A 12,062-nucleotide genomic window follows, 5' to 3' on the forward strand; every position below is an offset into this window, starting at 1 on the left:
GGACGTCATGTGGAAAACTCTCAGGGCTGCTGATGCAACCAAAGAAAGACTCTGCAGGCTTCGGCTTTTCAGAAGGAAGTGTTTTCATTTCTTCTGGTGGTTTTTGGAGAGAGCTGCGGGATTTTGGCACCGTTGACCGAAACACTGCAGACAAACAGCTTCAGGTGGAATTCAGTCGCCTTTACGTCCCGTCTCGTCTCTACTGTCAGACAATTTCACAGCTATCATGATAATTACGTGTGAATTAACTTCCAGCACACATGGCCACTCCTTACAGGTCTTTAAACTTTAATTCAGGCTGTTAAAATTAATGTCTCAATAAAAGATATTAATCTGTATAATTAACACATTTCCTTTACATTACTGCATAAAAATGTTGCATTAAAAATCTGGCAACATCTTGACGAGAGAACCAGATTTTCCTTATTTCCTTACAGTTGAGACGTTTTCCATGCGGCAGGATGACTCGGATTCCTCCAACACGGAAGAATCTTTATGATTTATTTACTGTGAAATTAAAAATCACGACAAAGTGAAACTGAACGAATCAGGATGTAAACTGTCCACAGAGTCTGGACCACGGCTGGACCTCAAACAACGCCAAGACCAGAGGTGTACCGAACATCCACATGCTGAATTTTCACAATATTCTGTGTGACCAAGTCGCAATCTGTCCATTTCTTTATGAAGAGGCAAATTTTAATTTCTTTATTCATGTTGTACAGAAACTTTTAATTTATTCTTCAGTGAGCTGCAGATCATTTGCTCTAAACAGCTAACAGACACATGACCGCCATAAAACGGTTGGAAACTGCTTTGCAACCAGAAACCGTATGAGAAAGATGGACGGATGGCGGTTAAAAGTGAAGCCTCTGCAGAAGTGTATAAAACTGCAGTTCCCCCTTCATCCACTAGGGGCTGCAAAACAGAGCAAATCCCCATAGACTCCCATGTTAAAAAGACCAACTTCACAGCAGAAATAAACATGTTTACAGCAGGAATAAACATGTTTACAGCCTGGTTCCTTTTTGGTTTAATAGGTCAGGTTTACCTTCATGACAACTGTGGGGGGAGTGAATCTTTTTCTAACTCGCCCGTTTAAAAGTAATTTAATCTCGAAATCCGGCATATTTAGGGGCGTGTCCTTCTGATTGACAGGTACCCGATCTCTTGCTTCAAGTCAGAAGAACGTAGAACAACCGCGGTTTTTAGCCGGTTAACAACATGACTTAGCTTTAGCCCACTTACCTCCGTTAGCTGGTTAGCTCCTGTTATCTCCGGGTTAGCTCGGTTAGCTCTTAGCTACAGAAAGCTCAGAGTTCGCTTGATGTCAATCATCCACCATGACGCTCACAGCCCCCCTCTCAGCTCCACCTCTTTGCCCATATTTGTATTTTTCGGGTGAGACGACACGCATGCCCCTGCCAAGATGGTGATGGTAGGAACCGCCCACCGAGCTGTCTGCTTTCTGAAGCAGACTGGCGAACAAATCGCTTCCACTTAAAAACCAGATAAATAAAAACCCTGACGGTCACAGGAAGTTAACGGCGTTGTTTATCATCGGCATGACCGCAGCTCATTGGCTGAGAACTGATTGGTGGAAGCACGACTTTCCTCCGCTGTGGCTCCAAGACGAAAGTTTCAGCAGGTTTTACACACAAACTGCTGCATCAAACTGCACGTGACGAGGCACGCCGCTGCCAGGTGGAGCGCCTCTTTAGCATGATCACACACGTGCACAACCGCTCATCTTTTCCTGTCAGAACGTAGCTCCTGAGCCGTGCTGAAGGAGTCGGTATGAACAAGAGCTCCACACACACACTGCACCTCAGATTAACGTTAGCAAACCTGTTCCCAGAAAGACCAACCTTCTGATGTGAAGTGAACGTGCACGTCTGTGTGTGGCCACGGCCATGCATTTGCCTTCTCTCTAAGCAGCGCTGAGCAGCGGGACCCCCACCCCGACTGGAGGTGTTTCTGCTGACAGGAGCATATTCAAGGTAATGGAACCAGTCTGTTGTCCCAGAGCGGAGCAGCAAGGCAGAACTGAGTTCTGTCTTCGACTACACGCACCAGTGAGCCTCCAGATGACAAAATGCTTCACTGGCTGACCAAATCAAGTACAATAAAGCTGAGAAAGAAGAAAGCAGATTGAAGGAGAAACTCAAAGATTTGTCATATTCTGCTGTCTTGGCAGGAAAATATGTATTTTTTTATTGGAAAAGCTGTCTGTCAAGAAAGTTTGTTATGTCTGAGACGACCTGTAAACGCGCCGCACGCCACTCCAGCCATGAAAGAAGAGCCGTGTCTATATGTGAAGCACTTCATGTGTGTGAGGCTGAAGCAGGTGAGTTGTTGTGTGCTGAACAACAGGCGGATGATGAAATAAATAAAGAGGAAACTGACTAATGAGGACAATGAAAACTACTTTCACCAGAAATGACAGACTGCATTAAAAACTATGAATTATTCCCGACCCCATTTACATATTTTCATTGTGTTTCATCACATCTTACAAACAAAACAATGTCTGAGTGAAACTGCAGATGAATTATTGAGCAAATAAATGAGGAAAAATCTATGGTGGCTCTGTGGTAAAAGCTCCCGCTAGCTGTCGGCACCTTGTCGATTTCTAAGGAAAGACATGTCAGGCACCATAACTCAGCGCCCCAGAGGAGCAGGCGGCTAGCCGGCAGACATTATTGCTGATCTCTGTGGAGATGAAGTGGAGGTGCAAAGATAGGCACGTCTGCATCGCCCCAGAGGAGCGGACCGGACCAATAAGTTGTGGCAGTAATATGGAGCTGAAATTGGACTTGTGGCCAAAGTCGTGCAGAGCAGGAGGCGGTGTGGAGTCTGCAGTAAAAGAAGCTGACTTACGACGGACTCAGGGATGAAACCGAGCCTTTGTGGAAGAGAATCTACAGCTGAACTCTGCAGGTAAATCTGAAGTGTTTTGATACTAAATCTGCTGCGATTGAACAAGGAACTCAGAGGTTACTGAGGACAGAAGTCTGCAGAGATCAACGAGCACGTGGTGAACACCGCAGCAGCACACATGCAGCCTAAAGCGTCTCGGGGGGGGGGGGGGGGGGGGGACACGGTAAGCATCATCCAGTCAAGGAGAATAATTCATCAGAAGACACACATCCTGTTGCTGCTGTGCTGCAGAGAAGCAGCCGTCTTCCAGCTGATTCGCAGCAGGACTGATGGGAAACGTGTGGAATGTCGTGATGATAATCGACGTGGAAGAACCCGCTTCATTTCCATCGACAGGACAACGCCGTCGTGTCGAAGGAACAGGTTAAATGCGGTTTTTACGTCCATTTTCACTGACCTTGTGTAAGCGGCTGGCCTTTCTGGAAAGGTCCGCCGAACGCCACGTGGTAGCATTTCACCTGGAAGCCAGGAACACAACTTTCATGGCCTCCGTCCTCGTCGCCGCCGACACGGGCGACCTGTGGAGCAGAAAACAGCAGATGTCAACACAAGAAGTCAGACTTCCTGTCATTCACTCGCTTATTAGGCAGCCGGCGGCGTAAATATGCCAACAAGACTCAGATTTACTGCATGGAGATCCATTTTACAGAGCAAAGAACCCCTCCAGACGTTCCAAACACCAAAATTATTCCTTCTTTCCTCGTTAGATTTTATTTTCTGCCTTTAAAGATTCTCATGCAGTAAAGTTTGATAAAAAAAAAAAAAACAAACACTAAAAATAAAGCTTTAAATTCAGAATTAGACTTTACTTCACTGTAACTGAGCAGCATTGAGTGTGTCCCCCCCTCCCTGTGCTGAACAGGTTATGTCGTCATCCAAAAAGTTTACATTCATCTTCTATTCAATTCAGCTTTTTAACTTTACAATCAAAACTTTATTTACACTTTTTATGCAGCACAAACTGCTTCAAGAATGAAAACAGAATTAAAATCAAGTTGATCAAATAAGTTTAAAAGCAGCAGTTTGATTCCATCTGCAGGTATGACCGGGGTGGCGGGCGACTCCTCCCCCTAACCCTGCTGACCGTAAACGTAACCATGACAACCAAATGCCCGACACAAAAAAAACCAAACAAGGGCAGTTGTCGGATTATTCTGTGAAGACGCTGCATCTTGTTCTTGCACTGACTGATGAACAGGAAACAGCTGGTTTTCCGAACTAAGCAGGGTCATTGTGACGGGACGCTGCTGTCGGACGGACGTCTGCCGCTTCGCCTGCCGCGTCGCCTGCCGCTTCGCCTGCCGCTTCGCCTGCCGCTTCGCCTGCCGCTTCTCGCCTGCCGCTTCTCGCCTGCCGCTTCTCGCCTGCCGCTTCTCGCCTGCCGCTTCTCGCCTGCCGCTTCTCGCCTGCCGCTTCTCGCCTGCCGCTTCACGACGTACTTTCTGCTGGTCACGCTGCAGATTCTGATAAGAACATCTCAAATCTCGATGTGGTTGCACAATATTTACATGTTTAAACAAAAACATCTGTTCACAGATGTAAATTGGAAAACTGTTCAATCAGATAAAAGTGTAAAGACGGAACCAAAAATCCACGTCTGAAGTCTCAAAAACTGTTTTTCATGACATCTGATTGGCTGCCATGATCATGTGAGACAGAAGGCAGTCACATCACAGGTAATTTTATTACTGAAAATTCTCAGAAATGGAAACAAATAACATGTTTTGTATCAGAACGGTATTTTTTTCTATCTAGATACTGAAAATGTCCGTCGCTACTAAACAGTCGTCAGCTGGAATTCTTTTATTTTTACATCTAATTCTTTACAGACATTCATATCCAGCAGCAGAATCTTTCTGGTTTAACTTTGAACCCATGTAAAGTATCACGTGTGTCGCATGAACATGTTCACCAGAACATGCATCTTAGAGAGAAAGACGTGGTAAAGTACGGCATGATTAACATTAAGCTCAGAATCTGGGCTCTTTCAGAGATCAACCTGCACGATCAGCAAACAAATACAATACAAATAATACAAATGTCTTCCTGACAAGGTGGGACACAGAGCATGGGGGTCCGTAGGACAGAAACCCAAAACAGAAAACCAAACCAGAAAAACATCAGATGCTTCAGAAGGACCCAGAAATGTGAGCAGCAGAGAGGAAGTATTTTTACATCCATCTGCTGAGACTCGATGTCAGACAGCAAAAGCAAAACGGCGTCACCATGTCGACCAGGTTGCTTCAGCGAAGATTTTAGGTTTTATTTTGGCCATTTTTTTTTTATAAATATCCTAAAAAACATGAAGGTCAGATGAGATTTTTATTTTTCTGCTGAAGAGGCATCATGCAGTAGATACATAACTGCAGTCAACAGTAGAAGTCATCAGAATCTTTGTCTTCTTTCCAGACGGTCCCGGTTCTTTTCCTACAACTCAAATAAAAAGACCAAAACAAAGAAACGTGTTTAAGCTTTTTGGGTTGTTTTTTTTTTTTTTTTACTCTAATGGGAGTAAAGAGGAGAGTTTCCAAGGATAAGTGCTGCAAACATCCTCTCTGGTTTCCATGCCAACAGAGAAAGTCTACAGGATGTGTTCCCTGAAGACTAGATCCCATGTTTGATCAGAAAGACATCAGGTCAGCATCTGGATCGGTCCGTTTATGCCGCCAGCAGCAAAATGAGACTTTATTTTAGAAATACCCAATAAAAGGCAAGAATTCTGCACAGTCTTTGTGTTTGCATCCCGTAACCGCCTGCGAATAAAGTTGTGCTGCGTTCAGTCATGTCAGTCAAGATGCCGACCACCGACCCTGCAGCCTCATTCATCAGCCAGTTCTGACCTGAGAACAGCATTAAGGACCTGACGGTTCCTCACAGCGCCAAGCATCAACCTCTGCAGCTCACAGCTGATGCAGGAATAAAACATGGTCAATCCTCACCTGCCTCCATGTTTCAGTCGTTTTCAGGCCTTAAAGCTCGTTGGTCTGACTGGTTTTAATGGCACACGAACTTTCATCACGCACGATGCTGCACCATGTTTCAGTCAGTCTGAACAACACACAAAGGCCGATTCCGAAGGACACAACAGGACTTTAGTGGAAGGAAAAGAGACAGGAGTCCATAGCAAACTGGTTTTACTGGCTAGAGAGAGTTTAGAGAAGAGTCAGGAGGCGATAGGAGAAAAGTTCGAAAAGCCTCCAAAAGGTCAGTCCTGCTGCTGAAACACATTTCAGCTCAGATGTCCTCAAGGTGTTTCCCTGCTCCAACATGGCCGATTCGCAAACAGCTTGTGACCAACCATTAATCTGATTCAGCTGCACACAGAACGGCCGGGCGAAGACGACGTCGCCGGGCGAAGGCGACGGCGCCGGGCGAAGGCGACGGCGCCGGGCGAAGGCGACGGCGCCGGGCGAAGGCGACGTCGCCGGGCGAAGGCGACGTCGCCGGGCGAAGGCGACGGCGCCGGGCGAAGGCGCCGGGCGAAGGCGACGTCGCCATTTTAGCTCCAGCAACGAGCTCCAACACGTCCGTATCGCAGCGATGCAGACACTGGAGGTGAGGTGGGTGGAGTGTGAGGAAGACAACCACAGATCGACTGGGATGAAGCAGGATCAGAAGCCATGGACGCCCCCCCCCCCCACCCCCCCGCTGGATGACTGATATGAAGCCGTTAGTCCAAAGTCTGATATAACGATTATAAACCCAAGATGGCACCAACCAAATGACAAGATAACCCGCACCTGCAACATCACTTTATCCAGGATATACGGTGTGTACCATCAAACCCTAATGGTAGGAAAAACCTTTTTTATACGAGGTTTTTCTTCGTTTCAGTAGTAACTTTTTGTTTTTAGGGAATTTCTTGTAGTTTAATCTTTTAGTGGAATCAATAAGGATCAGAAGCCAAGTTTCAGGTTGTGTTCAACAGGATTCTGAGCAACGTTTTTACTATAAAGTGATGCCAAATGTCTCAAACTGCCTCATAAACGTCATGCTGGGCTGCTACCAGTTAAACCCTTCAGCTGATAAATACATTTACTCCATGATGGGAAACTGCTGCGACTTCTGCTTGCAGAAAATCCAAACCACTGATGTGAGTTCATGTTCATTCTCAGTTTAAATTGAGGCCATTTATGCATAAAGACTGAACATTATTAAACCTAAACATCAGAAAACATGAACATATACACAGAACAACAAGAACAGTGTGAAGTAATTCCACAGAGAAGCTCTGAAAAACATCTGCTTATTTTTGCATGTTTCATCCTCACTAGTTTGAGTTTTTTGCTGTTTGTAAAGACAACAGAGTTCTCCGTTTGCCTGCCTGGGCGTCAGTTTGTCAGAAAAGAGCATCAAATGAAAGCGGCGTCTACGGTCCAGTCTAACAGGAAGAAAGCACCTCGGGTGCATGAAATAATGTTTATCCAGCAGGACCAATTAGCAACTCAAGAAAATCTGGACACAGAAAATTGTGGTGTGTGCCATCTTAATGAGACGAGACTGCAGAGATCAGTGGGAACAGCAGCCGCGATGTGGAAGTGGAAGCGCACTGCCAACAACTAGAAGGTGCAGAATTTATCCCCAGAAAAGCCTCTAATCATGCTGCTTTCAACTGGAAACTGAAAGACACACGTTTTAACTGCGTTTCACCTGCTGCACCAACTGCAAAGTGCAGACAAGATTAATCTTTAGAAGAGGCTGGGAAGGTTTGATCTGGATTACAAACTATGCAAATATGGAGGCGGCGAAATGCCGATAAGAGCCTGGATGTGTTTTATAAAAACATGTAAAAGTAGACATAATACGAGACCGTTTCAGTTCTCAGCACGTTTCATAAAGATCAAAATGTCCCCGTCATCCAACCTGTTGCATATTAATACAGGTAAACATTAAAAATGGCGGATTTTAACAAAAAAAAGAGTCAATTTAATCTCTAAACCAGTTAAACGTGGAACGGTCAAGCCAACGTCGACACCCAGAAACTTCTCATTTTCATGTTACCAGAAGAAAGAAAGAAAGAAATGTAAAGACAGAAGTCGTACTGAAGCACATCTGTGTGGAGAAATGCGACATTTAGAAGCTAGAGCGCTGGGGATGCAGAGACTCGTTGGTTTGAATCCGAGACGGACATTAGCGACGCGACCACGCCGGTAGCTTCAGTCTGCATCGGAAACAGCTAAAAGAGAAACGGAGCTTTCCTGCAGGTCCTCCACGTCTCCCTGCAGCAACGAGCTTCGATCTGCTTCATAGATCAGATCAGAGAGAGAGAAATAAATACATCTAAACAAACACACAGAGCAAGACTTTGTGTTTGTCTTCGCTCTCCAGTGGATTCTCAGTCTATACACTTTACCTCCTGCATGGAGACCAGGCTTGCTCACTGTAAGGTCTGATTCAACTTCTGCTTTGCAGTAAATGGAGTGAAAGGTGCAAAAGCATCTCAGATGAGTCGCCGTTCGTATTGACTGGAAGAAGGATGACTAAAAAGGTCTGATGTCGGAGAGGTCTGGGCTTTTTCTGACCCACATTCTGACGGAGCAGTGACACCAGTTCCAGAGTTTGACATCTGATTCAGTTCAAGGCTGAAGGAGCAGGCGGGTGATTAAGGCGATGACTTGGGGGAGCAAACAGTAAATGTCACCTCTGGTGGAAATCAATACCGCCTGAAGAGTCCACAGCGCGTCGATAGAGATGGAGAGGCCACTATTCCTGGATTTGCTGAAGAGGTAAGGGGTGAAGAGGTGGCGAGACCGGCTGGAAGTGGTTTGAGTGCTTGTGCATGCTGGTGTTATCCAGAGAACGAAGCCAAAGGGAGGAAATGTCTGTTGAGGCCGTTGCTGTCTCTTCAGCTCGTTTTTATTTAGTTGCCTTTTATCTGAACAAAGCTGTTTGGATTTCATTCCACTTGCAGACTTATGAATAAAAACTGAAAGGAAAACGGCGCTTGACAGTTTAAAGGATGGAAACTGTGTGAAGCTAATAAAGTTAAGCCACATTGTCCGTCACGCTGAACTGTCATGTTTTTATTTGTGCTTCCTGCTCAAGCATGTTTATTTTTGCATGAAGATGAGCAGCTGTGTGTGTTTTCAAGTCATCCAGCATGGCAGCCAGCGTGTGTGAATGTTCACCGGTCATGCATGTCTGGATTTGCTTTCAGCGGCTCCATTTGTGTGTGTCTGATTTGCTGTGTTCATGGTGGCTAGTTTGCAGACAATCCAAGCAGACAGGCTGCCAGGACGCTGACATTTCATCCAGCCACCGTCCGCCCTTCTTATCTTGCATAGCGCGTCTCCATCGAGGTAAAATGTCAGTGCACACACCTTGGTGTAGGTCTGGCTGACCCGTCCAGGACGAGCTGCAGCCACAGCTCCAGCTGAAGCCAGAAACCAGGCGGGAGACGGGCAAAAATCAATCAGGAGGGGCCTGAGACACCTGCAGCTGGCAGGTTAGCCAGGCGTGGAGCACCTGAGTCATGCAACCATCTGGTTCCTGGCCCAGACTGCTGAACCCCGGCCACGCCTGCTGGGCCTGTAAAACACGGCTGGAGCAGTAAACACACAGCAGCCAAGCGAGGGGAGACAGGTCTGGATCAGCATCTCCACAGCTGGTCTGCTGCTGTCACTGCGCAGATGCAACAATCAGGCCGTGATGGGGGAGAGACATGGCAACGGGGGCGATGCAGACATGGCGACGGGGGCGGTGCAGACATGGCGACGGGGGCGGTGCAGACATGGCGACGGGGGCAGTGCAGACATGGCAACGGGGGCGATGCAGACATGGCAACGGGGGCGATGCAGACATGGCAACGGGGGCGATGCAGACATGGCAACGGGGGCGATGCAGACATGGCAACCGGCGCGATGCAGACATGGCAACGGGGGCGATGCAGACATGGCAACCGGCGCGATGCAGACATGGCAACGGGGGCGATGCAGACATGGCAACCGGCGCGATGCAGACATGGCAACGGGGGCAGTGCAGACATGGCAACAAGGACCTTTTGATCGAGACTAAAAGCTGAATTCACTTTGAAGAATCACCTGCCACGTCTTATTTTCATCTCCATGGCAACTACCAGGGGGTGGAGCCATAGCAGACCTCTCCCAGCAGCAGGTCGATGTGGCTGCGATGAACCTCGTTGTCTTCGCTGCACTGAGAGTAACCGCTGCTTCTCGCCAGAAACTCTGCTGCTCGCTTATCGGCTGCGGAATTAATCCGGACAAAGTGGTGCGGAGCAGGAATAAGTCATTCTGCTGGAGCGACCATGATGGCAAATAATGGCAGAACATGGAGGATGGGTTCCACTGTAAATCCTGTTGGAGTCCAGACCAGTCCACCCTACAGTCCTGCAGGTTTCCAATGTTTCCCTGCTCCAACACCTCCGGCTCAGACTAAGGAGTCATTGTGCAGAACTTCATTGGCTGTTGAAGCCATTTAATCTGAGTCAGGACATTAAAAATATATTTAAAGGGATCATTTTTTTCATGTGGAATATAAAAGCAAGATGAATTCCTTTAGAGGAATTGACGTGATTTTAAATCTACGTTTAGACACCAGCAAGCGGCATTTGTCCAGCAAGCGGCGTTTGTCCTGCTGCTGATACACCTGCTCGTCTAACGCAGCAGCAACCATTCATTCACGGCTTCTCTACGATAACTGGTTCAACTGAAGAAAATAACGAGTCGCTCACGTCCACACAAAGCCACACGGAGACGTTTCAATGCCTTTCCGACAGCAGCTTGTTGGCTCCCGGGACTTCCAGATGGTCCCGGGAGCTGACAGTCTGGTTGTGCTCATCATGTGATCCTGGACTTCTAAGTAAAATTTGTTTCCTACGAACAACAACAATCCCTTTTGCAGAAAAAGTACTTATCTAGTTGTTTGGTCCAATCACAATCCACTTTACTTATACAGCACATTTTATAAACGGAAACAGTTTCCAAAGTGCTGCACAGAATAAAACAATGTTACAACACTAAAATATAAAAAAATACAAAGTAATAAACTTAAAATAAATCCCAATAAACATAAAAACCAATAAATAATTTAATTTAAAAAATCGTCTGCCAATGATCAGCCAATCAGAGCGTGACATCATCGCGAGGTCCAAGCGGATCTGGTACCTAAACCGGTTCTGGAATCAGTATGTCCTGCTCCACAGTATCAAAGGCAGCGCAGCGGACAAGCAGGACTGGTTGGCACGCCGCTGGCCACCTCCCTGAAGGTCCATCCTGCAGGTTTTCGATGCATCGAGTCTCCAGCACTGAAACGAGCAGCTGAAATCAGTCGTCTGCATGTAATCCAGCTCCGCTCAGACCTGCGGACCAGACATTCATCTGGCTCAGGTGTGTCAGAGAAACGATGCATCTCCACGACCCCTGGCTGCTGGAACAGGGATGTTCTCTGAACTCTGAACCGCTAATTTAATCAAAGTAAAATGATGACAAATACACAGTTCTTTTTTAATTTGAGTAGATTTTCATGAGGTGGTGGAGCTCATCTGACAGAGCAGCCAAACTGCAAGGGAAGAGAAGTAATTGGAATTGGCGACTGAATGTGGGTTTTTTGGCAGCAGCCTGTTGATTCAGCTTTAGTTTCTGCACAAAGAGGCTGAAAAGCTTCTATTCAGAGTGAGATGGAGGCTTGTTAATGTTTATGATAGAAGAGGTGGCTGTAATAATGATGCAGAAATCTATCGGAGGTGCCTGGTTGCTTAAACCAGCAGCTGGATGCTGTGAAAGAACTTTTAGAAGAAGAGAATAAACATGAGGTAAAAATAGCTTTCAGAGAGATAAAACTCTTTTGTTGCTGCACAGCAAGTTAAATTTGCTTTTGAGGATTATTTATTTCCTCATTAAAGAATTTAGCTCATTAACTCCTGCAAACAGAAAAGTCTGACTGGAGCAGAGAAACTGCCACAAACACAACCTTCTTACGAAACTTTCACATTTGTCTGCGTGGAAAATGCAAAATCTTCATGATTAAAACAGTTTTTCATTTTAAATCAAGTTAAATTCGATCAGTTTCATTCGATTCCCCCCAAAATGTCTTTTATCGAGATTCATTTCAATAAACTGATTTCATCTAAACTTCTGCTAAAAGCCATAAAATAAAAAGTAAAA

The 12,062-nt window shown here is 46.1% G+C and overlaps 1 protein-coding gene across 1 annotated transcript in view; it reads right to left on the reverse strand.

Annotated features, from left to right (window-relative positions):
* Nucleotides 1-12,062, reverse strand: part of cdh13 (cadherin 13, H-cadherin (heart)) — a gene marked incomplete at its 5' end in the record, with an annotated part of 453,399 nt that overhangs the window by 327,216 nt on the left and 114,121 nt on the right. Inside the window, one exon of the mRNA XM_079249495.1 lies at nt 3,338-3,458. Within this exon, the coding sequence (XP_079105621.1) occupies nt 3,338-3,458 (121 nt within the window). The remainder of the gene's footprint in view (nt 1-3,337; nt 3,459-12,062) is intronic.

This window comes from Telmatherina bonti, assembly GCF_933228915.1.
Source record: "Telmatherina bonti genome assembly, chromosome: 2".
NCBI classification, from domain to species: Eukaryota; Metazoa; Chordata; class Actinopteri; order Atheriniformes; family Telmatherinidae; genus Telmatherina; species Telmatherina bonti.